The following is a 27,581-nucleotide window of genomic DNA, read 5'->3' as shown; positions in this document are numbered from 1 at the left end:
TCATTTGGAGCTCGTTTTTGAGTGTCTGTGTCAGAGATCTGCTGCTCTCGCGCAAAGAAAGAGAAGCTTGGGAAAGCTCCTTTTCACCCAAACATAATTATAAAAATGCAACCAGAACCAGTCAAAACAAAATACATCAAATACACTTGTTTAATTTGGACCTGTGCAAATATCTAGACAGATTAAAGCCTCCGGGTCAAAATGACCCACAACATCATGTTTATATACAAAATCTACACAGACATTCCACAACACATCAGTTCGTGTCCACATTTTGAAGTTAGGTTCATGACCTAAATGAAGAAAACTCATTTAATTCCATGGAGAAAAATAGACATTAACTATTATTTTAGACAACTCAAAAGTGGAAATGGGTAAAATTGACCCGCAACATAATAGGAGGGTTAAGGTATCTTTACCTATACTCAAGTATGACAATTGGGTACTTTTTCTACCACTGCTTTCAATTTCTATGGTTTAGCGCAGTAGTGCGAAAAGGGCTTCCTTGATTAGAGGGGAATAATGAAAACCAGAAGTGTAATCTCCTCAAAATGTGTGGGAGGAAAAGTTTAAAAAAAGAAGAAGATTGTACTAAAGGTACAGTTGATAAAGTATGTCCTTTCAATTTGGCATCCATGCCATTTTCTTGTTTTGTTTGTCTCTAACGTGCTTGTATACACATTCAATAGGACTACTACTTGCAGAGAAGGGCTGATACAGCTTCCAAAGATGGCTGCCTGCTACTTTTAGCAGGATCGGTGGTATCCGGGATATTGGGTACGTACCCACTCGGAGGTTACCCAATTGAAGTAAGCTGTGGACGTCCCAAGGAAATCGAATAGCACTAACCCTTGTTGCAGTGTTGGCATCACTTGACTCCACTTCCGCGTTTTCAAGCAAGCCAGCTAAACATCACAGCTTCCTCCCCCTCCCAACGAGAATGGAAATCAGACTGCAACAGTGCTGAATATTAATTGAACTAGCTATGTAAAGAGTCTCGTAGCTAGCTTATAAAGTGGACGGACCATTCACTGTCAAAACATATCCTTGCTTAAACAGTGAAGCGGCTATCAGGTAAGATTTATCAACAACTAGCTACGCTAGCTAGCCTTAACTGTTAGCTAGCATAAAGGTTGGCTACTGTACATGAATCAGTGGCACATAGTTATTTATCAGAGGCAGACTCATATGTTGATGTCCTGAGATTTGCCCCGTGTTACCCTCACTTTTTAGAATACATTTCACTGATTCAAAATATAGTTAGCTTAGCTAAAGTTGTAACAATGTCCAGATATTATATTCTAGCTAGCTACTAACGTCGTTAACTAGGCTACATCATGCTTAGCTAAGCGCTAGCTAACGTTTGCTGTTTTAGCCACATAACTAGGTAACTAATTTGTCTGTTCTCCCAACTATTCAAAAATAGGCTTTTTTATCATGTCTGATCAGTGTTTTCTAATTACTTTAAACAAATCAGATTAATCTGACCTAATTAGCGACCAATACATTAGGCCACACAATAACCCATATCGTTGAGTTTAATCAGCTACTGCTAAAGGCGCTTAGTCTCGTACGAACCATTCTGACTTCGCGGATACCTTGACGCGAAACAATGTGAGCTCGCGAGATCAGGATAGTTCGTACGACGTTATGAGTCTCTTACTCGCTCAACTGGTTGTTTTACTGTCCTTGTAGTATGTACACTGAACAAAAATATCAACGCAACATGCAACAATTTCACAGCTCATATAAGGAAATCAGTCAATTTAAAATAAATTCATTAGGCCCGAATCTACGTATTTCACATGACTGGGAATACAGATCTGCATAGGTTGGTCACAGATACCTTTTTAAAAGTAGGGTCGTGGATCAGAAAACCAGTCAGTATCTGTTGTGACCACTATTTTATGGAGCGCGACATATCTCCTTCACATAGAGTTGATCAGGCTGTTGATTGTGGCCTGTGAAACGTTGTTCCACTTATCTTCAATGGCTGTGCGAAGTGCCTGGAAATTGGCAGGAACTGGAACACACTGTCGTACACGTCGATCCAGAGCATCCCAAACATGCTCAATGGGTGACATGTCTGGTGAGTATGCAGCCAGTGGAAGACATTTTCAGCTTCCAGGAATTGTGTACAGATCCTTGTGACATGGGGCTGTGCATTATCATGCTGAAACAACATGAGGTGATCTCTGCAGATGAATGGCACGACAGTGAGCCTCAGGATTTCGTCACAGTATCTCTGTGCATTCAAATTGCCATCGATAAAATGCAATTGTGTTCATTATCCGTAGCTCATGGCACCCCATACCATAACCCCACCGACACTATGGGGCACTCGGTTCACAACGTTGACATCAGCAACCTGCTCGCCCACACGACGCCAGAGTGCCATCTGCCCGGTACAGTTGAAACTGGGATTCATCTGTGAAGAGCACACTTCTCCAGTGTCCCAGTGAGCACTTGTCCATTGAAGTCAGTTACAACACCGAAATGCAGTCAGGTCAAGACTGGTGAGGACTATGAGCATGCAGAGGAACTTCTCTGAAACGGTTTCAGAATTTTTCGGTTGGTCAAACCCACAGTTTCATCAGCTGTCCGGGTGGCTGTTCTCAGACGATCCCGCAGGTGAAGAAGCCGGATGTGGAGGTCCTGGGCTGGTGTGGTTGCACGTGGTCTGCAGTTGTGAGGCCGGTTGGACATACTGCCAAATTCTCTAAAATTACATTGCAGGAGGCTTATGGTAAAGAAATGAACATTCAATTCTCTGGCAATCGCTGTGGTGGACATTTTCAGTCAGCGTGCCAATTGCTCACTCCCTCAACTTCAGACATCTGTGGCATTGTTGTGACAAAACAGCACATTTTAGTGGCCTTTTATTGTCCCCAGCACAAGGTGCACTTGTGTAATGATAATGCTGTTTAATCAGCCTTTTGATATGCCCCAGCTGTCAGTTGGATGATTTATCGTCGGTAAATGAGAAATGTTCAGTGACGTTAACAAATGTGTGCATCTTTGAGAGATTAACTTTTTGTGCATATGGGACATTTCTGGAATTTTTATTTCAGCTCATGAAACATGGAACCATCACTTTAGATGTTGCGTTTATATTCAGTATGGTGAGGTGCCTACTTTCTCCTGACATTACCGTGGTTTGAGCAAGCCCCATTAGCAGTATTGTTAGCTAGCTAATCGGATAGCTAGCTGGCGCAGTCCCGGGTGGCACAGTGGTCTAGGGCACTGCATCGCAGTACTAGCTGCGCCACCAGAGTCTCTGGGTTCGCGCCCAGGCTGGGCTGGGTTCGCGCCCAGGCTCTGTCGCAGCCGGCCGCAACCGGGAGGTCCGTGGGGCGACGCACAATTGGCATAGTGTCATCCGGGTTAGGGAGGGTTTGGCCGGTAGGGATATCCTTGTCTCAGTATGTAAAAAAAAAAATGTTATAAAATGTATGCACTCTACTGTAAGTCGCTCTGGATAAGAGCGTCTGCTAAATGACTCAAATGTAAAAATGGATAGCTATCATTACCGATGTAGATATGTTTTGACAGAGGTAGGTAATTTGTTAATCGTGAAGCATGATTTGCATGCTCTTCCAGTTGAGTTGGTTTCATGCATTATCAGCTCCCTATAATCCCGGATATAAACAATAGTGATCTTGACAATAAAGCTGTTCCTGTACTAGTTATTTGCATTGACTAACTTGAGAGGCAGACACACAGTACAGACCTGAGCACAACACAGCTTATGACATGCAAGAAACCCGAAACCTTCTGCAAAGAACTAATGTAAAAAAGGTCTACCCAAACCTATTTCACAGCACACCCACCAAGGACTATAGACACCCAGATTTAAAGGGATACTTCTGGATTTTGGCAATGAAGCCCCTTATCTAGTTTCCCAGAGTTGGATGAACTCATGGATACAATTTTTATGTTGTCTCTGCATCCAGTATGAAGGAAGTTAGAGGTAGTTTTGCAAGTCAATGCTAACTAACGTTAGCGCAATGACTAAGTCCATCGTATAAACTAGCATGTTAGCAGTTACCATAGACTTTGTCATTGGGCTAACGCTAGTTAACAACTTCCTTCAAACTGCACGCAGAGACCTCCACGAGTATGTCTTGACTCTGGGGAAGTAGATAAAAGGCTTCATTGCCAAAATCCTCAAGTATCCCTTTAACCTTTCACTGAACTGCGTGATATATTTTACGCCCTGTGGTCACTAGGGCTCTGTTTTTTAGGTGTTTAACCAATGTCTCTCACTCTCTCTCGTCTTCAGGAGGCAATGGGGGGGTTGGGTAATGGTCGTCGAGGGGGGCGGTCTCCTCCTCTTATGATTGGTGCTCTGATCGCTTGTGTCCTAGTCCTGGGTTTCAACTACTGGGTGTCAAACTCACGGAACTTGGAGTTACAGGTGTGTGATCTTTAATCAAATGTATTTATAACTAAACCAAGATAGTTAATCTGTTGTTTACAGTGGGAGGGGGGGGGGGGGGTGTAAGTAATGGCTGGGGTTTAGAGAAGGGCATAAACTAATCCCAGGGTTACAGTCCGTGTTTTTGAAGTGGATTGGAAACAAGGCCGAGCCAGTTGGAGAAGTTGTAGAGAAAGGCAAGCTGTTTACCATGAATATGGTAAGCTGAAGTATGTGATTAGAACAAGGGCCATGTCACAGAGAGCAGAATGAGTAAGCTAATTTTGTACCGCTTAAGTGTTTAAAGAACAGGGTTTGATTCTCCAAGCCTTTGTTTTGAATGATGCTACTCTGACCCTGTGACACCCTGTGTGTGCTGTGGTGGCGGGCAGACAAAGCTGTACGAGTTGGAGGCGCAGATGCGTCGGGCGGCGTCAGAGCGTGGTGCAGTGGAGGTGAAGAAGAACGAGTTCCAGGAAGAGATTCAGCGGCTGAAAGAGGAGAGCAGCCGCATGCAGAGCCTGAACAAGAGGCTGGAGGGAGTCCACAACACCTGTAGCCAGGAAAAGGTAGTTTACTGTACTGGAGTGTACTCACCTGAGCACTGCATCATAGATGGACGCATAATACACACCTGAGCACAACACCACTTCTAACTTGCACACACACAGTTGTTCATCAACACGCAACCCTCAGGACAACGCAAAGTGAAAAGTGTGATCAACACATTTGTATATTCTAAATGTCATTGAATCAGTGCTACGGATTTTTCTGCCATTAAAGTCCAAACAGTGTAATAAAAAAAGTATACATTTTCAGACTGGAAAAACACTGTAAACTTAAATGACTAAAACCAGAGATTAAATATGTAGAAAAGATAATTTACCTATATATTTTTCTATAATAATCTTTGAGATTTTACAATCACCTAAATAGAAGTTAGACTGGTAGAATTGAAAATTCCAAAAACAAGTAATTTAGCAGTATTGATTTTATGTTTGAGTAAAAGATCACCGCATTAGCCATGGTAAAATGCATTGGATTGCAGGACATTTGCTTTAAAACGGCAACAGTTTCTCAGCTCCATGGCAAACTGTGTAGAATTGCAGGAAATTCACTCTGTAGTTTTGAACATTCTTCTCAGCTCCATGTAGAAATTTGTAGAATTGCAGGAATTTGGCTTGATAATGAAAAAAAAAAAATGAAAAAAAATACACTGCCAAGATGTGGCCTCTAAAATTAGTACTATCAGTTTCTTTGTGATCAAGGATTGTACTGAGTTGATCATACTGTATACGCCACCTTGCTGGTAGCCAGTCCTGAGTTTCTCTCACTCAGATAGGTTCCTTCATCCGTAGATCAGTGTACCTATTGTTTGTGTGTGAATTCCCAGTAAAGGTGTGATACCATGGCAGCATGGAAAGGGAATTGTGACCATCTGAGTACCATCTGGGTTCAGTCACAGATAAAAAAAGAGTCATGTCTGTTTTCCTTTAGGCAAGCCAACTGATAAATATATCCTCCAGTACCAAAGTAATACAGGACCTGAAAAGTAAGATGCTTTTTTTGTTGCTTCTGCCTACCTGTCTCTTTTCTGTCTTCAGTGTTGTGAATTCTCACTCTCTTAATATCCACCAAAGTTGATTATTTTTTTTCCCCCAGTCAGGACTTAATACTACCTGTGAATTTGTCTCTGCAGGTCAGTTAAATGAGCTAAATGAGGACCTGGGTAAAGTTCAGAAAGAGTTCCAGAGTTGCCAAGGCAATCTGAACACCCTGAACAAAAAACTCACCTATGACATGTAAGGCCCTCTATTATACACAGTCCAGCCATTTATGGAGTGTGTATGACAGATAATCATGCATCACACTTTTAGGGTCTTATGTGACCTTGTCAGAGGTCATTTATCAAATCTTAATGTGCAAGTAATAACATGTGGTGTTTGTGTAGGACTCAGTGTAACACTCAGATACTAGCACAGAGGGAGGACTGTGCTGAAAAGGTGGCTGCAGCCAAGCGGGAAGTTCAAAAGAAACTGGAGATGAAGAACCCAGCAGTGTCCTCCCAGGTAAACCGGTAACCATGTTCAACACTCACATTGTAGACCAGGGATCATCAGCTAGATTTAGCTGTGGGACGAGGTTTTTCTTGACCGGATGGTCGGGGGGCCGGAACACAATAGTTTGTAGACTGCAAATTGACCGCAAGAAGCCCAAACGGATCATATTTGACAAAAAAATATATTTCACCTCTTGCTTACATTAGTATACAATCACGTCTATCTATTACGCGTGGGAATACTTGAACAAACTTAAAATCATTTGGTGCTATAACAAATGTTTTGCTCAACTTGAGGGGCCAAAGAAAATTATTTGGGCCGCACGTTGGGGAACCCTGTCGTAGACCTTACCTATCCCCCATTAACTGGCTCACTCATTAAGTACATCCAGGGATTTGACTCACAATCAGAACATTACCCGACATGACCCTGAACAGTGGCTGCCTGGCAAAAGTCCCGACACAATTTCCATAATCTGACGTACTGAGTTTAGTTCACCATTGTATCTATCCACCACTGATAAAAGACCCTGAACATCATGCAGTATAGCTTGGCTGACCTGTGTGTGTGTGCACACAGTGGTGAGAAAAAGTATGTGAACCCTTTGGAATTACCTGGATTTCTGCATGAATTGGTCATGATCTGATCTTCATCTGTCACAACGATAGACAAACAGTCTGCTTAAATTAATAAAACAAACAATTATACATTTTAATTTAAAACACTGTGTAAACATTCAGTGCAGGGTGGAAAAAGTATGTGAACCCTTGGATTTAATGACTGGTTGACGCTCCTTTGGCAGCAATAACCTCAACCAAATGTTTTCTGTAGTTGTGGATCAGACCTGCACAATGGTCAGGAGGAATTTTGGACCAGTCCTCTTTACAAAACTTTCAGTTCAGCAATATTCTTGGGATGTCTGGCGTGAACTGCTCTTGAGGTCATGCTACAGTTGGGAATCTGACTGGGCCACTTCAGAAGGTGTATTTTCTTCTGTTGAAGCCATTCTGTTCTTGATTTACTTCTGTGTTTTGGGTCGTTGTTCTGTTGCATCACCCAACTTCTGAGCTTCAATTGGCAGATGGATAGCCTTACATTCTCCTGCAAAATGTCTTGATAAACTTGGGAATTAATTTTTCCATCAATGATAGCAAGCTGTCCAGGCCCTAAGGCAGCCCCAAACCATGATGCTCCCTCCTCCATACTTTAGAGTCGGGATGAGGTTTTGATGTTGGTGCTTTGCCTTTTCTCCACAAAGTAATGTGTGTTCCTTCCAAACAACACAACTTTAGTTCCACAGAATATTTTGCCAGTAGCACTGTGGAACATCCAGGTGCTCTTTTGCGGATTTCAGACGTGCAGCCATGTTGTTTTTGGACAGCGGTGGCTTCTTCCGTGGTGTCCTCCCATGAACACCATTCTTGTTTAGTGTTTTATGTATCGTAGACTCGTCGAGATGTTAGCATGTTCCAGAGATTTCTGTAAGTCTTTAGCTGACACTCTAGGATTCTTCTTAACCTCATTGAGCATTCTGTGCTGTGCTCTTACATTTACCTTTGCAGGACGGACACTCCTAGGGAGAGTAGCAACAGTGCTGAACTTTTATAGGCACTTCGTCTTACCGTGGACTTATTAACCTCAAGGCTTTTAGAGATACTTTTGTAACCCTTTCCAACATTATGCAAGTCTGAGATCTTTTGTTCAAGGCATGGTTAGCTGACTCCTGATTCAAATCAAATTTTATTGGTTTAGCAAATGTTATTGCGGGTGTAGCGAAATGTTTGTGCTTCTAGTTCCGACAGTGCAGCAATTTGCTTTTGGAGGAGTCATTAGCCTAGGGGTTCACATACTTTTTCCAACCTACACTGTGAATGTTTAAATTATGTATTCAAAATAGACAAGGAAAAATACAATCATTTGTGTTATTAGTTTAAGCACAATTTGTCGTATGACTTAATACATTTTCTTTCCACTATGTCATTAGTGGTTTTGTTTGGTAAATAAAAAATACACAAGATGGTATGAAATTGATACAACTTTAACTGTATTTTCCCTGCAGACAAATGCAGCACCCACACAGAAAATTGCCTCCACTGAGGTGGGCGTGTCAGATAAAGAGGGGCCTGGGAAGGCAGGGCTGGACGACACTAAGACCACTCCTGTCCACGGCCACGCCCCTGAACCATCAGCGGCCAAAGGTCCTGCAGTGGACCTCAAAACCTTAGAGCTGGAGACCAATGAGATCGCAGTAGACAAAGGTACAGGACAAGATGGCTGCTCTCATTGAGGGTGGAAGGATCTGGGCCAATAAGACAATTTCATACCAGCTCTCCCACTTCTTTATCAACTCATCTTTGACATGACATTACATACACACCATTTATACCACAGTCATATTCACCATTACCCCTTAGGCAAGTACAACACGTATTGAATTGGTAGTTTTGTTTCTGAGAGGCTGACGTGTATGTTGTCTGATACGAACTGGATGCTGCCCTTTGTCTAGCTCTCGACACTCCTGCGCTATCCCCTAAAGAGTCCCTGCCCTCCGCTGATGCTAAGGGGGACCAACCGGGGCCTGTAGAGGGGGCCAGTAAGCACCAGAAAAATAACCTGACCGAGGACACGGAGCTGGAGGTGATGGACACACACGGAGGAGAGCCTCAGATAGAGGGTATGACTCGCACAGCCTCAACCATGCACCCACCATCTCAGAAACTGTACAACCTCCTCCATACCAGATGTTCCACAAGTCCAGGGAGGATAAGCCAGTTTGTCCCGCCATAATTATGTGAAAGTATCTAAAATGGGAAATAGTGAAACCTAGTATTGCCAAGGTTTTTGCCTTTACAGAGTCAAAGATGTGAGAAATGGAAACGGACGCCAATCTTTTTCCCCTCCAGATGCCGACCCTGGTGCTGATGACATTCAGCTTAGCCAGTGGAAGGAAGAAGAGGCTCCTATTGGTCAGGAGAAGGTGGAGGATCCTGAGGAGGATTACGACGCAGACAAGCCGATAGTGGGCGGGGTCGACCCAGACCAACGGAACCAGATGGCTGAGAACATAGGTGGGTCACACTCGTATAGGGGGGGTCCTAACATCACACTCGTATAGGAGGGGGGGGTCCTAACCAAACTGCACATTTCTCTAGTAAAGGCTACTTATCGTAATGAACGATGTCAGCAAAATGCCTGCGAAAAGTGATTGGTATAGTCGGTGTATCATCCCAGCTCTAATGTATAGTAAAGATGCTGATGTATTCACTCGTAGATAAGGAGGCTGAACGGGAAATGCAGGAAGAGCTGGCGGACTACAACGGAGACGACGAGAACGAAGGAGAGTTTGAGGCTGACAAACAGGCAGAGCTCGCTCAGTTCTGAGGTAACACACACACACAGTCTGTTTTAGTGATATAAATATATCTAATTTTTGGTCTTGTTAGGTGGTTGGAGAAAGGTGGGAGCTAAGACCCTCCTCCATTCACAATCTACTACCGAACCAGGGAGGGACTACAGCTCCTCAACAGAACTGTTGTCAAGACTACCGTCTGTGTAAGACTTCTGCTCTTTCAGTGACAGCATCTCACGGTTCACCTTAAAATACTTAAGTCTTCTGCAGTGAATGTATATTTTGTCGGGAAAACAGACTTTGGATCTCAGAACTGCTATAACCATGGATGAAATGATAGTGTATGTGATAACCCAGATCGTGCTGTTAGAGAACTGTACTCCGATTCACTCTTTAGCCTTGATGTGCAGTTAGTTACACTTAGCAGTTCTTACAGTAGTTTCATAAACAAATAGAAAATGAGATGTCATGCTGTATGACAATGTGAATAAGGTTTTTGTTTTATAATTTGAAATATTTGCAGGGATCATTCAACCCTGCATAGTCAAAGCTTGATGGGCATGTGTCCTGCTCACCATAGAATAACTATTTTGTAACTTGTTGGTAAAAGTGGCCTCTGTGCACCAGGCAGACCCACTACTGTAAATGTTTCAAATACGATTTTTTATTTTATTATAGCCGACTCAAATGGAAATTATGGTTGAACATAGGTTTGATTTTTTTTCTATTTAGATTGTTACTTACTGTTAAATAATCTTTTTTTATTGAGGAAATGTAGCACAGAAGGATGACAAAATAAATCATTTTAATACCATAGTCAGACAAGTTTGTTTTTGGTATTGTAAAGGATGTAGTTCTTCTGTCCTTTGGGATGTCTGGTATTTGTAGTCCTTTACCAAAAAGACAATTGTGGAAAGGATGATCTTGTCCTGGTCAACCAACTTCAGACACTGTCTCCCTCTGTCCTATCATAGCGACCACAGTTACGCAGATGGAAAAAGTTGGTGTACGGAGACCGGGTCAGGGAGGTGGGTACGAGTTGTCAGTAATGCAGGGCTCTGATTCAGATGATCTTGACCACAGGGAAGTACTTGTGAGTGGAGAAATCAAACTCCGGTAGTACCTAAGAAATGGGGAGTACCATTTGATCACAATGTTTCAATTTCCCAAAATATTTTGTAGTGCGTTTTGCTCCTCGCATTGTTGTTACCTTTGTCTCCTTCTTGTGCCCGCCGGCAAGTAGCTTCATGACCACAATGTTGGGTTTGGCCACTTTTAGGATGCGATTCACCTGCATCAACCAGCAACGCAAAAAAAAAAAACTCACATTTAGACTCAAACTTGAGGCACAACCTCTGTCACTATTAGGGGTTAAAAGGCTTACTGACCTCTGGGTCAGGGCTGGGGACGTTCTCCAGGATCAGTTTGGCCTGCTGGAAGTGTTTACTGGCTGCCATGTAGAGGTCAGCTGACTGAGGAGGAGGACTGTACTTCTTCAGATCAGACATCTCCTACAGCCAACATAAACCGAGAGGCACAGGTCGTCTTTTTAATCTCCGCTATAACATGTAATTCCTGAGCGATTCTGTGCAGCATGTCTGCAATTTAAGTCAACCTGGAATGCACAACAGATGCATGAACACATGCATACAATCAGAGCTAGCAATGGTTGGTAACACTACTGTACCTTGAACTGAACGTAATGGACTGGCGGGGGAGTGACCACACTATTGAAGGGGGCAAAGCGATGCTCGTAGCGCACCTGCTCGCTGTCCAACTCAAACTGCGGCTTCCGTACCTTTCCGTCCATATCCAGGGCTATCATAGTCTGGACCAACAGACAGGAGTTCAGTGTGTGTAGTCTTGATAGAAAATGGGACTGCAACTGAGCCAGGACAGAGTACATGTGTACACTTACCTTGTACATGCCAGCACACATGTTTTGGTAGGCTTGGCTCATGGTGATTTCTCTGCTGAGGGGGCGAGCTGCAGGCGAAAACACATTCTTATTGAGGAGCATGTTATGGTTGGGTGGCGGCAGTGTAGTACCAGATGGATTAAATTCAATGTAAATAATGTATGATTTAATCCTGACCTCCTTGACCCTTCTTCTTCTTCTTGGTTTTCTTGCTGCTACGTCCTTTCTGCTGCTCCTCCAGGAGGCGCTCCTCAGCCATCTGAGAGCTGTCCGCCCGACTCAGAGTGGACATGAGCCATGCATACAGGAACTCTGACAAATACCTACACACCACCTCAGTCAAGCATACCTCAATCAAGTGAACACCGGACATATTTTCTTACGGCACAAATCGGTCAAGTGTACACATGGAACACACTTTCTTACGGCACACACTCACCAGTAGATGTAGTAGTACTCGTGCATGCTGTAGAGTTCCAGCTCGAAGCCGCTGAGCAGGTACTGGATCATGATGCGCAGGTTGTGGTAGAGGATCCAGGTCCCCAGGCAGGCCAGGTGCTGTCTCTGGGGCTCCAGCTTCATCAGCAGGCTGTGCAGCGCTGCGTCCACCTTCTCTGCCTGCAGGGGGCGCCCCCACACCACAGTCAACCACAGGAGAACAGCAACATACAGTTGAGCACACCCACACACTAGATAATTTACATAGCTAAACAGCAATGCATACTCATACGGTCTCGCTCACACACACACCTCATCCTGCAGTGTGGCAAACTCCTCCAGGATGTGGCCTAGTTTGTCTCTCTGCCGAGCGCGGTTGTGTCCGTGAATCTGGATGAGACTGCAAAAGGGCTGCAGGGAAACAGTCCAGGGTTGTTTTACTCCATTGTTTGGAAACATTATGTTTACAACTATCATGTTGATATCAAGGACTGTCAGAGCCACAGCTTCATCTATGCATTTGAGTGGTTACATTTCCCCTTATGCTAACCAAGTGGAGGGGATGCCATTTGGCCTGGGAAAAAAACTAATGAAGGATTGTGGCATTAATATAGAGGTGTATTGGAACGCAGCCAGGTGACTTACCCTCGAGCAGTGTGCGACAAAGGAATCAATGTAGTCCTTGGCCTGGTGGTTATTATACAGGCAGCACCTGCCGAGGCAGTGCATGGATCAGTCAGTTCCAAAGACAGAGGTAGAACTCTAATACCTCAGAAATGCATCCTTATTTCCTTGAGATATTTGAACGCAAGATTGCCACCATATTACAAATACCAATTCAGATCTCTAATGACTTCTAAGGCAGGATGCATTTCTAAAGCATTTGAAGGTAGGGCCATAGAAAGAAGCACTCCAATCTTCTATGACTTACTTGGAGGAGAGCACTGGTGGGCTGACAAAGTACCTCAGAGCATCTTTGATCATGTCGTGCATTGGTTGGGTCCCAAACACTTTCTTATTATCGATCAGGAACGTTGTCTAGAGACAGAGAGGGGATTCATCAGAACTGGATCAGAGAATTGTCCAGATGCACCAATCATGAGGGAGAATGTTCCTTACCTGCAGCAGAGACCTGGAGAGGACACAGGGGGACTGCTCACTGAACTCACAAAAAAAGTCCTGAAAGCAGAATATTAAAACGACATTACTACAACCTTTAACAAATGCTCGAACAGGCAAACCATTATAGAAGTATTGTCAGAATGTAATGTTGAAGTACAATAGTATTGTCAAAATTATTCTTGTAGTATTTACAGATGTAGTACCAGAATTCCATGTAGGTTAGTTGTGTTGATGACCTCGCACACGGTCTTAATGCGGTCGATGAGCTTGCTGAAGTAGTTGACCATCTCCTCCCTTTTGATGATCTTGGCGTAGCGTGGGAAGGTGGGGGGCAGTAGTCTCTGGTTCACAAGTGGTTCAAACCCCATCATGATCGGGTGATCTGGAACGCAGGGGGGAGGTCAGGGTTCAGAACTGTGAGTGGTTCACTTGCGGTTAGAGTTTTTCTAAGTGAGAGTAGCATTCATTTTATGGTAGTGAGTAACACATTGGGCCTAGGTGCCATTGTGGAGTGTGTGTGGGTGTTACCTCCTTTAGTAGTATCGTTCTGGGACTGAATGCCATGTTCGATGCTGGAGCGGAGGGCTGGGAGGAGATCTGCCGCCTGCTGCATGAGTTTCTGAGCTTCACTCACTGAGCTGGTCTGACAGAGCCAACATGACATCACATGCTCAATCAAATAAATCAACCATTTGTTCCTTTTTTAGTAAAGCTAAGCTAAAAGTGTGTGGTGTGCTTCTACATCTGCATTGCTTGCTCTTTGGGGTTTAGGCTGAGTTTCTGTATAAGCACTTTGTGACATCTGTTGATGTAAAAAGGGCTTTATGAATACATTTTATTTGTGTACCTCTTTTTTCGTGAAGGCGATCAGCGCTGTCAGTAGAAGGCGTGTGAACTTGATCCGACTGAAAAGTGCCAAACACTGCTGATGCTGAGAAAGGAGGCAGAGAAACAGGTTAATAACAAGTCACTCACACACTATACAGTGTACAAAACATTAGAAACACCTGCTCTTTCCATGACAGACTGACCAGGTGAAAGCTATGATCCCCTTATTGATGTCACCTATTAAATCCACTTCAAATCAGTGTAGATGACTAGGAGGAGACAGGTTAAAGAAATATTTTTAAGCCTTGAGACAATTAAGACATGGATTGTGTATGTGTGCCATTCAAAGGGTGAATGGGCAAGACAAAATATTTAAGTGCCTTAAAGGGTTATAGTAGTAGGTGCCAGGTGCACCGGTTTTAGTTTATGAAGAACTGCAACGCTACTAAGTTTTTCATGCTCAACAGTTTCCTGTGTATCAAGAATGCTCCACCACCCACAGGACATCCAGCTAACTTGACAACTGTGGAAAGCATAGGAGTCAACAAGGCCAGCATCCCTGTGGAACGCTTTCGACACCTCTTAGAGTCCATGCCCCGACAAATTGTTAATATTAGGAAGGTGTTCCTAATGTTTTGTACTCTCAGTATCTTTGTAGGCACTAGGGACACAGATTTAGCTCTGTCGTAAAATGTTGATTCCGACCATCTAGAGACCTCTCCATTTTGGGGGATTGGTGTTTTTTCCCCCTTTTTTTCTAGCTGCAAATTCCAGGCTTGTCTCAATGAAAGGCTGCCTCATTCCCACGCTCTGGTGGACTGGCCAGGGCAGAAGGCAGGGGTAATAGATATTGCTAATCCCAAATGGACCCCTACACTACAGCCTATGCACTCTGACAGAATTGGACGTAGAGATAAGTTGTCCTCTGATAGCAATATGGTGAGAATCCCTCCTATCCTAACACCTATCAAATCCTCCATAGATCTCCACAAGTGCATAAGGTTTAGGGGTTGATTTGAGATTGGCCATAGATGCAGTAAAGAGGTCAAACCGTGGGGGATAGAAGGGGGATGCCGGATTGGCAAACATTCAACAAATCTAACAAAGTGGATAGATATGTCATAGCCGTCATGATTGATGTATTGCAACAGGCCCAAAAGGGGATACTAAAGTCAGATTTTGATATATTTGGCTATTTTCGCTGTATAACATTTAGAAGTTGTTCCTTTTCAGGTTTAGAAGAAGTAATTGCTAAATGCTAACTCCTGTTCTTATAAGCTGGTAGCATAGCTAGCATACAGAAATCAGTGGTGGTAGTCTAAGTAGTTTTTAACTGTAATGCATTTGATTGGTGACGCTGACATGAACATGTATTGGGGTTGACATCCATACCAGCTTTATACTGAGACGTTTACCTCAACATAGTGTGGAATACACATAGGCTATTGTTTCTAAATGTAGGCACATTTTACTGGGGGGCAGTTAGGAGATTCAGGATCTTTTCCCCCATGCATTTCTATTGTTTGGTTTGAGTTCCATTGACAGCTTTACTGCATCTATTGGATGAGAGAGATGGGGTGGACTGGTTGATATACTCAAGACAGAGTAACTGATAGTCTTACCTCCAACTCCACCTCTGGGTCCCGCTGCTCACCCTGGCGACTGCGTGTGCTCTACAGGAGGAGGAGAGAGGGGGGAAAAAAGGGGGTAAGGAGAGCGAGGAAGAGGAGAACGCGTGACGGACGAGCTGTGGAGTTATGTTAGTGGCACAGAGTTGTATACACTAGCGGCCATCTCAACTAAGTATCAGATACATTATTTAGTAATGTATTTTGTCACTCTGCCAGAGTCTAGTCGTGTTCAGTTGTTAGCTGTATTCGCACCGGTTGTGAGTTCACGTGTAAGTGGATGGTGAAGACAGTAGTATGCATGTACCTTAACTTTCCTCTGTAACTCATCCTCCACATCCTTTAGCATACCTGTTGGTGCCATTGACATGTATAAAGTTAACTTGGCACACACACATCACTACATTATTATTTTATACCTGCAATGCCAAACATGGAACTTAAGTCACCACATGAAAATCACCTGTAACCCGCAGGTCTGTCACATTGTTGGCCATCTTGAAGCCGTACGTCATGGCCTGGAAATCTTCCTAGAGACAGGACATAGAACAGGATCTTAAATATTATACCTAGAACTAAGCGTTGTTTCATATCAGAAGACCTAGGAGGAACAGTGGACATACAGTGCATTCGGAAAGTATTCAGACCCCTTGACTTTTTCCACATTTTGTTAAGTTACATCCTTATTCTAAAATGTATCAAGTAAAACATTTTACTCAGCGATCTACACACAATACCCCATAATGACAAAGAGAAAACAGGTTATTAGACATTTTTGCAAATAAGAAAACAGAAATACCATATTTATTCAGACCCTTTGCAATGAGACTAGAAATTGAGCTCAAGTGCATCTTGTTTCCATTGATCATCCTTGAGATGTTTCTACTTATGGTAAATTAAACTGATTGGACATGATTTGGATAAGCACACTCCTGTCTATATAAGGTCCCACAGTTGACAGTGCATGTCAGAGCAAAAACCAAGCCTTGAGGTCGAAGGAATTGTCCATAGAGGTCCGAGACACAAATCTGGGGACGAATACCAAAACATTTCTGCAGCATTGAAGGTCCCCAACACTAGCCTCCATCATTCTTAAATGGAACAAGTTTGGAACCACCAAGACTCTTCCTAGAGCTTGCCACACAGCCAAACTGAGCAATCGGGGAGAAGGGCCTTGGTCAGGGAGGTGAACAAGAACACGATGGTCACTGACAGAGTTCCTCTGTGGTGATGGGAGAACCTTCCAGTAGGACAACACTCAGCAGCACTCCACCAATCAGGCCTTTATGGCAGTGGCCAGTCGGAAGCCACTCCTCAGTAAAAGGCACATGTCAGCCCGCTTGGAGTTTGCCAAAAGGCACCTAAAGGATTCAGACCATGAGAAACAAGATTCTCTGGTCTGGTGAAACCAAGATTTAATTGGCAGCATCATGCTGTGGGGATGTTTTTCAGCAGCAGGGACTGGGAGACTAGTCGGGGTCGAGGAAAAGATGAACAGAGCAAAGTACAGATAGATCCTTGATGAAAATCTGCTCCAGAGCGCTAAGGACCTCAGACTGGGGCGAAGGTTCACCTTCCAACAGGAAAACGGCCCTAAGCACACAGCCAAGACAACGCAGGAGTGGCTTCGGGACAAGTCTTTGAATGTGCTTCAGTGGGCCAGCCAGAGCCCGGACTTGAACCCGATCGAACATCTCTGGAGAGACCTGAAAATAGCTGTGCTGTGGCAATCCCCATCCAACCTGACAGAGCTTGAGAGGATCTACAGAGAAGAATGGGAGAAACTCCCCAAATACAGGTGTGCCAAGCTTGCAGCATCATACCCAAGAAGACTCGAGGCTGTAGTCGCTGCCAAAGGTGCTTCAACAAAGTACTGTGTAAAGGGTCTGAATACTTATGTAAATGTGATTTCATTTTTTATATATACACTGCTCAAAAAAATAAAGGGAACACTTAAACAACACAATGTAACTCCAAGTCAATCACACTTCTGTGAAATCAAACTGTCCACTTAGGAAGCAACACTGATTGACAATAAATTTCACATGCTGTTGTGCAAATGGAATAGACAACAGGTGGAAATTATAGGCAATTAGCAAGACACCCCCAATAAAGGAGTGGTTCTGCAGGTGGTGACCACAGACCACTTCTCAGTTCCTATGCTTCCTGGCTGATGTTTTGGTCACTTTTCAATGCTGGCGGTGCTTTCACTCTAGTGGTAGCATGAGACGGAGTCTACAACCCACACAAGTGGCTCAGGTAGTGCAGCTCATCCAGGATGGCACATCAATGCGAGCTGTGGCAAGAAGGTTTGCTGTGTCTGTCAGCGTAGTGCCCAGAGCATGGAGGCGCTACCAGGAGACAGGCCAGTACATCAGGAGGCCGTAGGAGGGCAACAACCCAGCAGCAGAACCACTACCTCCGCCTTTGTGCAAGGAGGAGCACTGCCAGAGCCCTGCAAAATGACCTCCAGCAGGCCACAAATGTGCATGTGTCTGCTCAAACGGTCAGAAACAGACTCCATGAGGGTGGTATGAGGGCCCGACGTCCACAGGTGGGGGTTGTGCTTACAGCCCAACACCGTGCAGGACGTTTGGCATTTGCCAGAGAACACCAAGATTGGCAAATTCGCCACTGGTGCCCTGTGCTCTTCACAGATGAAAGCAGGTTCACACTGAGCACATGTGACAGACGTGACAGAGTCTGGAGACGCCGTGGAGAACATTCTGCTGCCTGCAACATCCTCCAGCATGACCGGTTTGGCGGTGGGTCAGTCATGAAGTGGGGTGGCATTTCTTTGGGGGGCCGCACAGCCCTCCATGTGCTCGCCAGAGGTAGCCTGACTGCCATTAGGTACCGAGATGAGATCCTCAGACCCCTTGTGAGACCATATGCTGGTGCGGTTGGCCCTGGGTTCCTCCTAATGCAAGACAATGCTAGACCTCATGTGGCTGGAGTGTGTCAGCAGTTCCTGCAAGAGGAAGGCATTGATGCTATGGACTGGCCCGCCCGTTCCCCAGACCTGAATCCAATTGAGCACATCTGGGACATCATGTCTCGCTCCATCCACCAATGCCACGTTGCACCACAGACTGTCCAGGAGTTGGCGGATGCTTTAGTCCAGGTCTGGGAGGAGATCCCTCAGGAGACCATCCGCCACCTCATCAGGAGCATGCCCAGGTGTTGTAGGGGGGTCATACAGGCACGTGGAGGCCACACACACTACTGAGCCTCATTTTGACTTGTTTTAAGGACATTAAAGTTGGATCAGCCTGTAGTGTGGTTTTCCACTTTAATTTTGAGTGTGACTCCAAATCCAGACCTCCATGGGTTGATAAATTTGATTTACATTGATCATTTTTGTGTGATTTTGTTGTCAGCACATTCAACTATGTAAAGAAAAAAGTATTTAATAAGAATATTTCATTCATTCAGATCTAGGATGTGTTATTTTAGTGTTCCCTTTTTTTTTGAGCAGTGTATATAAATTTGCAAAAATTTCTAAAAAACTGTTTTTGCTTTGTCATTATGGGGAATTGTGTGTAATTTGATTAGGGGGGAAAAACAATGTAATCTATTTTAGAATAAGGTTGTAACGTAACAAAATGTGGAAAAAGTCAAGGGGTCTGAATACTTTCCGAATGCACTGTAGTTTGACTGTGTCCCATAGATGGGACTATAGGAGGTATAGAGACAGTTTGTGTTAACCTGGTCCCGGATCTGTTGGTGGTGCCGTGCTAATTTATTTGGCATGACAGAGTGTGTGAGTGATAGAGTGTGAATGTGTTCCGTGCAAAAGCCCAAAGAGACCAAACGGCTTACCTCCTCGAACACGGCGGCTTTGTTGACCTTCTCGCGGGCGATGTCGCACACCTTGAGGATGCCCAGAGTGAAGGCCTTGAGGGCAGGGTCCTCTATCAGGTCGGGGTTGTGGACGTAGAGGCAGGTGAACACTGTCTGGGCTAGGGAGTGACCCTCCAGCCAGGTGATCTACACACACACAAACACACACATCTTAAAAGTACTTACGTTTGTTTTGATTGGTAATTATTATGCATAGTGGGTTGATGCAGTTTGGTATTGATAAAGAAATACAACTGACCAAGCAGCAGAAACAGGTGTCCATGATCCCAATCAGCTCAGGAAGACTGAGGTCCCTCACTCTGATAGCACCATCCTAGAGAGAGCAAGAGAGGAGAGAGACAAAAAAGGAGAAGAGAGCGCGAGCGACAGAGAGGAAAAGGAGAGGTGAGGGAGAGTCTTAATGGACTATAATGCACCTCACTAAAGGTTCAACATAAAACCAACATTTTCATTTCACAGTCTGAAACTCCAGGAATCAGAGCCATACCTTGACTGCCTGTTCAAAGTTGAGGACTTTCCTGTTGACCTGATTACCAATCATCCCTGCGTCCATCTTGGGGTCCATCATCTCAATGGCAGACATAGCCTCGAACAGGCCAAACCTGCTGAAAAAGCTGCCATTAAAAGACCTAAAGCTGTGTGCGTGTTGTCTAGTGATAGATAGATGCATGTATATTGCAGCACTTCAGTATTTCACTAACACAACACATTTGAATTAATGGCCTAGAGAAGAGTGTGAGAAACAAACAGAAACACTCATACTCACAACTTGTCATGGAGCAACTCCCCAAGGTTGAGCTCTGTAAATACAACACGAGAAAACAAATACAAGAGTACTCAGTCATCTGAACTATAGTGATAAAAGCCAGAGCAGTATATTTGTGTAATAGTAGTACAGTGTATAACACCGGTATGTATGAAGAGGTACACAGGAACTCATCCTCAAACAGGAGTTTGACTAAGGTGTGAATCCTAAGTTCCACTTAAGTAAAATGTTTACTTAGTCATGTGCTGTTGTCAATGGGGTCAGCAGGTCATGCTAACTAACCTGTGCCATCCAGCTTGCATTTCAGACTGGTGGCACCAAATTCCCACAGGGCTGAAATCACTGGGTCTACATTAAGATTTACTTTACTGTTTTGGCCTTTCTTTTACTGGTTGTGCAGATTTACACCAATCTTTTGATGAGAAACCTGATTTACCAGGGAAGGCATTTCAGAACTGTCCAGCAAACAAATGTGAGGAACAAGTATCATAAACCCCCGAGACACAATTCAAATCATCAGCACATCCTGAAAAACAGTGTTAACGCATGTAACAACACACAGACAGACACACGCACACTGAGTTTGTACCTTTGCATGCCCCTTTAAATTCATGTGTAATGTCCACCCAGTTTGCATTGTTCCTCATCTTCTCTGGGACACCCAGTCCCCATCCTACATCACCATCCTCTACTGATGACTTCATCACCATGGTTACAGCTGAAAGTAAAACCAGTAGGTTGTCAAATTCAAATAAGATAAAAATGTATAGAGCTATTGATGCAAGGACTGACCATCCATGATATCAAATGTATAATTTTACCCATGTGTTGAGACTATACAGTGTTCGTTTACATGTACGTTGTTCACAAACATAATTTGAGTAAAACAAGGTTATATGGGTTCTGATGGAGTACAGTTTAACTCAGTCACCGAGAGAGGGTCCAAGGGGAACTCAGCAGGCTATCATTTCTGCCAGTCTGAGCTGACTGTGAGGTCTGTGGATTCATTCAATACGATAACTAGCTAACCGCAATTTGTAATGAGGCACCTGAGTCTGCTGTCATTTCACTAGCTAGCCAGTGTTAATAGCTAGTTATGCTAAATATCTTTGCTACGGTTCTTTGCTAGCTGGAGCATAATAAATCAGTCGAGCTGTCTAATATTGCCGATACTGTACTAGTACTGTAGCTAGCTAGCTAACGTTAACTAGTTTGGTCTCTCTGCATCAACACAAATTTTTAATCATACATATTACGCAATTGCATAAAACATTTTGGCATATTTTGGGGACATTTGAGGGGATCTTTGCGTTGTAAAATCACATAGCTACATACCTTGCTAACTGCTAGCGCTGCTAGATAGTCGTCCGAGGCTCCTCCTCCTTCTTCGGTGAGGTTTACGGCGGTTGGCATCCAACGTGATGGTGCATTACCGCCATCTACTGTACTGGAGTGTGAGCCAGGGACAGGGAGAAATTAAATCCTACCTGCCAGTCCCGTTGCTATTAAAAAATATAACAACATATGTGAGACTATATCTAATGATGTTCTACTCAAAATACTCTTTAAATCAATTTCCTGTATCCCCTTCTCCCTCATAGATCTCAGCCTCTCTTTTCCCCTCTGATACTGCCCACACTGTAGCAATACCAGCTCCACGGTCTCTGTTTCCTGGCAATAATCACACTTTCCTTTTGGATGCTTTCCTATCACATTTAAGGTCTTATTCAACTGGCTGCGTCCCACCCATAATCTTGTAAAAATAGCCTCCTCTCTTCTGTCCCTTCCTGCCGTCCTCCCCGACTTTCCTTTGTACTTGAAATAAATGCCTGCCCTTAGTATCTCTATTCCACTGCTCCTGACATCTCTACACCATCACTGTCCATATCAGGCTTTTTGTCTCTGCCTTGCTCGTTGAAACTACAACATCAACATCCCCACTACTAAGTGCTTGTTTAGCCAGTAAATCAACTGCCTCGTTCCCCTCCACCCCCACATGGGCTGGGACGCAAGTAAATCTTATCTGTAACCCATCTGTCTAATCCTGCCATGGGTTTGTAGCACCTCATAAAGCAGGTCTTGTCTGCTACGTGAGCTGGACTGGAGACTCTAACACTGCACATGAATCAGAGCAAATAACTACTCTGTCTGGCTTGACTTCCTCCACCCACTGCAAGGCCAACAGTATGGCCATCAGCTCTGCCATATATACAGCTAGATGACCTGTTATACATTTCCTGACGTCCACCCCACATTACTGTACTACAAATGCTGACCCAGTACGTCCTGTCCTTGGATCTTTTGAACCATCTGTGTAAATGGCAACAAAATCCTGATACGTCTGCATACTGTGTATCTTAAACAAATCAGATGGATCAACACCCTCCCTATCCTTCTGTAGTCTCTCCAACACTTCTAGATCAACTACTGGAGGCGGGAGTAGCCATGGTGGATTTACAGGAATAGCTACCATTGGACTAAACTCCCTTCCATACAGTCCCATCCCCTTCGCCTGGGTATTACCCACCCACCCAAAGCTCGTGTTCTGTCTTTGCTCATGTTCCCAGCGTGCCTGTAAAATCCCTTTCGCAGGATGAGAAACCCCATGTCCCTGTAGGTTGACCCAATAATTAATTGCCTGCTGCTGTCTCCTAATCTGCAATGGCATATCCCCCATCTCCACCTGTAGTGCAGACACTGGGGAGGTCCGAAACGCCCCACTACATATTCTGAATCCTTGCTCCTGTATGACATCTAGCCTTTCCAATGAGGTCCGGGCTGCCGAACCATACGCTATACTGCCATAGTCTATTACAGATCGGATCAATGAGGAACACCCAACCCACCACTCCTTCCCTGTCAGACAGCCATCACATTTAGCACCTTCTTACACTTTCCCACAACTCTCTCAATGTGTTGTGCTCAGGTTAGTCTAGTGTCAAAGTATACCTCAAGGAACCTGGGTATAGTCCAAGTTTTTCCCCATATAACCTCATCTCCCACCTTCCTCCTGGTAAAGAACACTGTCTGCGTTTTCTCTACAGGCAACCTGAATCTCCACATTAATGCCCACCACTCTACCTCATCAATTGCTTCCTGACTATGTATGGGACATTTTTTTTGTTTAATTTAACTAGGAAAGTTAGTTAAGAACAATTTCTTATTTACAATGACGGCCTACCGGGGAACAGTGGGTTAACTGCCTTGTTCAGGGGCAGAACGACAGATTTTTACCTCGTCAGCTCAGGGATTCAATCCAGCAACCTTTCGGTTACTATCTCAACGCTCTAACCACTAGGCTACCTGCCGCCCAGGAGGAGGATTGAGAACAACAGAGACCAATAAATCACGCTCCCCTGTGGTGTACCGTTATCCACCAGGTAGCTGCCTGATAGAGACTTTCCCACCCTCAGCTGGATAGACCTTCCAAACAGGAAATCCTTTTTCTACTTTTACGTTCTTCCTCCTACCCCAATAATATCAAGCTTCATTAAAAACCCCTCCTTCCACATCATATCATATGCCTTCTCCACATCAAAAAAGACAGCTCTGCTTCTGAACAGAGCACTGGGTCCATAGTTCCCCTACCCTTCCTAAAGCCACTCTGATGTGGCAATACTAGCCCCCTGCTCTCCAGGAAGTAAGTTAGCCTCTCCGTAATGATACGTTCCATAATCTTACATAGTTGAGTTGAAGTCGAAAGTTTACATACACCTTAGCCAAATACATTTAAACTCAGTTTTCACAATTCCTGACATTTAATCCTAGTAAAAATTCCCTGTCTTAGGTCAGTTAGGATCACCACTTTATTTTAAGAATGTGAAATGTCAGAATAATATTAGAGAGAATTATTTATTTCAGCTTTTATTTCTTTCATCACATTCCAAGTGGGTCAGAAGTTTACATACACTCAATTAGTCTTTGGTAGCATTGCCTTTAAATTGTTTAACTTGGGTCAAACGTTTGGGTAGCCTTCCACAAGCTTCTCACAATAAGTTGGGTGAATTTTGTCCCATTCCTCCTGACAGAGCTGGTGTAACTGAGTCGGGTTTGTAGGCCTCCTTGCTCACACACGCTTTTTCAGTTCTGCCCACAAATTTTCTATAGGATTGACGTCAGGGCTTTGTGATGGCCACTCCAATACCTTGACTTCGTTGACCTTAAGCCATTTTGCCACAACTTTGGAAGTATGTTTGGGGTCATTGTTCATTTGGAAGACCCATTTGCAACCAAGCTTTAACTTCCTGACTGATGTCTTGAGATGTTGCTTCAATATTTTCACATCGTTTTCTTGCCACATGATGCCATCTATTTTGTGAAGTGCACCAGTCCCTCCTGCAGCAAAGCACCCCACAACATGATGCTGCCACCCTCATGCTTCACGGTTGGGATGGTGTTCTTCGGCTTGCAAGCCTCCCCCTTTTTCCTCCAAACATAATGATGGTCATTATGGCCAAACAGTTCTATTTTTGTTTCATCAGACCAGAGGACATTTGTCCAAAAAGTACAATCTTTGTCCCCGTGTGCAGTTGCAAACCATAGTCTGGCTTTTTATGGCGGTTTTGGAGCAGTGGCTTCCTCCTTGCTGAGCGGCCTTTCAGGTTATGTCGATATAGGACTTGTTTTACTGTGGATATACACTGCTCAAAAAAATAAAGGGAACACTTAAACAACACAATGTAACTCCAAGTCAATCACACTTCTGTGAAATCAAACTGTCCACTTAGGAAGCAACACTGATTGACAATAAATGTCACATGCTGTTGTGCAAATGGAATAGACAAAAGGTGGAAATTATAGGCAATTAGCAAGACACCCCCAATAAAGGAGTGATTCTGCAGGTGGTGACCACAGACCACTTCTCAGTTCCTATGCTTCCTGGCTGATGTTTTGGTCACTTTTGAATGCTGGCGGTGCTCTCACTCTAGTGGTAGCATGAGACGGAGTCTACAACCCACACAAGTGGCTCAGGTAGTGCAGCTCATCCAGGATGGCACATCAATGCGAGCTGTGGCAAGAAGGTTTGCTGTGTCTGTCAGCGTAGTGTCCAGAGCATGGAGGCGCTACCAGGAGACAGGCCAGTACATCAGGAGACGTGGAGGAGGCCGTAGGAGGGCAACAACCCAGCAGCAGGACCGCTACCTCCGCCTTTGTGCAAGGAGGAGTACTGCCAGAGCCCTGCAAAATGACCTCCAGCAGGCCACAAATGTGCATGTGTCAGCATATGGTCTCACAAGGGGTCTGAGGATCTCATCTCGGTACCTAATGGCAGTCAGGCTACCTCTGGCGAGCACATGGAGGGCTGTGCGGCCCCACAAAGAAATTCCACCCCACACCATGACTGACCCACCGCCAAACCGGTCATGCTGGAGGTGTTGCAGGCAGCAGAACGTTCTCCACGGCGTCTCCAGACTCTGTCACGTCTGTCACATGTGCTCATGTGCTCAGTGTGAACCTGCTTTCATCTGTGAAGAGCACAGGGCGCCAGTGGCGAATTTGCCAATCTTGGTGTTCTCTGGCAAATGCCAAACGTCCTGCACGGTGTTGGGCTGTAAGCACAACCCCCACCTGTGGACGTCGGGCCGTCATACCACCCTCATGGAGTCTGTTTCTGACCGTTTGAGGAGACACATACACATTTGTGGCCTGCTGGAGGTCATTTTGCAGGGCTCTGGCAGTACTCCTCCTTGCACAAAGGCGGAGGTAGTGGTCCTGCTGCTGGGTTGTTGCCCTCCTACGGCCTCCTCCACGTCTCCTGATGTACTGGCCTGTCTCCTGGTAGCGCCTCCATGCTCTGGACACTACGCTGACAGACACAGCAAACCTTCTTGCCACAGCTCGCATTGATGTGCCATCCTGGATGAGCTGCACTACCTGAGCCACTTGTGTGGGTTGTAGACTCCGTCTCATGCTACCACTAGAGTGAGAGCACCGCCAGCATTCAAAAATGACCAAAACATCAGCCAGGAAGCATAGGAACTGAGAAGTGGTCTGTGGTCACCACCTGCAGAATCACTCCTTTATTGGGGGTGTCTTGCTAATTGCCTATAATTTCCACCTTTTGTCTATTCCATTTGCACAACAGCATGTGAAATTTATTGTCAATCAGTGTTGCTTCCTAAGTGGACAGTTTGATTTCACAGAAGTGTGATTGACTTGGAGTTACATTGTGTTGTTTAAGTGTTCCCTTGATTTTTTTGAGCAGTGTAGATACTTTTGTACCTGTTTCCTCCAGCATCTTCACAAGGTCCTTTGCTGTTGTTCTGGGATTGATTTGCACTTTTCGCACCAAAGTACGTTCATGTCTAGGAGACAGAACACGTCTCCTTCCTGAGCGGTATGATGGCTGCGGGGTCCCATGGTGTTTATACTTGCATACTATTGTTTGCACAGATGATCGTGGTACCTTCAGGCAGTTGGAAATTGCTCCCACGGATGAACCAGACTTGTGGAGGTCTCCATTTTTTTCTGAGGTCTTGGCTGATTTCTTTTGATTTTCCCATGATGTCAAGCAAAGAGACACTGAGTTTGAAGGTAGGCCTTGAAATACATCCACAGGTACACCTACAATTGACTCAAATTATGTCAATTAACAATCAATCAATCAGAAGCTTCTAAAGCCATGACATCATTTTCTGGAATTTTCCAAGCTGTTTAGTGTATGTAAACTTCTGACCCACTGGAATTGCAATACAGTGAATTATAAGTGAAATTATCTGTCTGTAAGCAATTGTTGTAAACATGAATGGTGTCATGCACAAAGTAGATGTCTTAACCGACTTGCCAAAACTATAGTTTGTTAAGACATTTGTGGAATGGTTGAAAAACAAGTTTTAATGACTCCAACCTAAGTGTATGCAAAATACCAACTTCAACTGTACATGCGATGTTAAAGCTATTGGCCGATAGTTTGTTGGCCTTGTTTGGTCTTTTCCTGGCTTCCGGATTGGAACAACTACTGCCTCCTTCCAACTGCCTGGTAGTTTCCCCTACTCCCACACTCTGTTGTACAACACCAATACCTTATCCAGTGACTCATCACTAAGATGGGCCAACATAACTGAGCACACATCATCTTTCCCAGGTGAAGTTAATCCAGCATTACATATTGCCCTTTTCACCTCTGCCATGGTAAGTGGTGCATTCAACACATACTTTACTTCCTCCCTCGTATCCAGCGCTCCAGGATGC

General features: G+C 44.4%; 2 protein-coding genes across 3 annotated transcripts; one reads left to right on the top strand and one right to left on the bottom strand.

Moving 5' to 3' along the window:
* Window positions 1-873: 873 nt before the first annotated feature.
* golm1 (golgi membrane protein 1) lies at window positions 874-10,646 on the top strand. The gene is made up of 11 exons (XM_038997423.1): window positions 874-1,074; window positions 4,283-4,417; window positions 4,810-4,986; window positions 5,915-5,969; window positions 6,117-6,219; window positions 6,369-6,486; window positions 8,537-8,735; window positions 8,984-9,151; window positions 9,381-9,545; window positions 9,749-9,859; window positions 9,921-10,646. Exons 2-10 carry the CDS (start codon window positions 4,289-4,291, stop codon window positions 9,856-9,858), a joined length of 1,224 nt encoding a protein of 407 aa, XP_038853351.1. The 5' UTR covers window positions 874-1,074; window positions 4,283-4,288; the 3' UTR covers window position 9,859; window positions 9,921-10,646.
* Window positions 10,615-21,789, bottom strand: naa35 (N-alpha-acetyltransferase 35, NatC auxiliary subunit). 2 transcript variants are annotated; one of them, XM_038997284.1, is made up of 23 exons: window positions 21,726-21,789; window positions 20,980-21,108; window positions 20,391-20,424; window positions 20,112-20,229; window positions 19,863-19,937; window positions 19,583-19,750; window positions 16,224-16,290; window positions 16,068-16,111; window positions 15,755-15,805; window positions 14,152-14,235; window positions 13,833-13,947; window positions 13,508-13,686; window positions 13,302-13,361; window positions 13,114-13,220; window positions 12,828-12,894; window positions 12,495-12,593; window positions 12,184-12,362; window positions 11,922-12,067; window positions 11,745-11,812; window positions 11,514-11,654; window positions 11,215-11,337; window positions 11,037-11,117; window positions 10,615-10,949 (listed from the first exon to the last, which is right to left on the bottom strand). In XM_038997284.1, the coding sequence occupies exons 2-23, from the start codon at window positions 21,098-21,100 to the stop codon at window positions 10,890-10,892; spliced, it is 2,187 nt and encodes a 728-aa protein (XP_038853212.1). In that variant the 5' UTR covers window positions 21,101-21,108; window positions 21,726-21,789; the 3' UTR covers window positions 10,615-10,889. The 2 variants fall into 2 exon arrangements, with proteins under 2 accessions (XP_038853212.1, XP_038853264.1); XM_038997336.1 differs by having other exon boundaries at window positions 20,112-20,226.
* Window positions 21,790-27,581: the final 5,792 nt, after the last annotated feature.

Source organism: Salvelinus namaycush, chromosome 1, assembly GCF_016432855.1.
Source record: "Salvelinus namaycush isolate Seneca chromosome 1, SaNama_1.0, whole genome shotgun sequence".
NCBI lineage: Eukaryota > Metazoa > Chordata > Actinopteri > Salmoniformes > Salmonidae > Salvelinus > Salvelinus namaycush.
This window is presented reverse-complemented; position numbering and strand designations above follow the sequence as displayed.

What these genes read in the sequence shown, in the direction of transcription:
- naa35 (XM_038997284.1), bottom strand. Translation starts at nt 21,100, where the DNA reads ATGGTGATGAAGTCATCAGTAGAGGATGGTGATGTAGGATGGGGACTG. An exon ending in ACTTTGAACAGGCAGTCAAG is followed by an intron (nt 19,938 to 20,111) that starts GTATGGCTCTGA and finishes TGCTCTCTCTAG; the next exon opens with GATGGTGCTATCAGAGTGAG. An exon ending in GACAGACCTGCGGGTTACAG is followed by an intron (nt 16,112 to 16,223) that starts GTGATTTTCATG and finishes TGGCACCAACAG; the next exon opens with GTATGCTAAAGGATGTGGAG.
- golm1 (XM_038997423.1), top strand. Translation starts at nt 4,289, where the DNA reads ATGGGGGGGTTGGGTAATGGTCGTCGAGGGGGGCGGTCTCCTCCTCTT. An exon ending in CACGGAACTTGGAGTTACAG is followed by an intron (nt 4,418 to 4,809) that starts GTGTGTGATCTT and finishes GGTGGCGGGCAG; the next exon opens with ACAAAGCTGTACGAGTTGGA. An exon ending in AAAAAACTCACCTATGACAT is followed by an intron (nt 6,220 to 6,368) that starts GTAAGGCCCTCT and finishes GTGTTTGTGTAG; the next exon opens with GACTCAGTGTAACACTCAGA.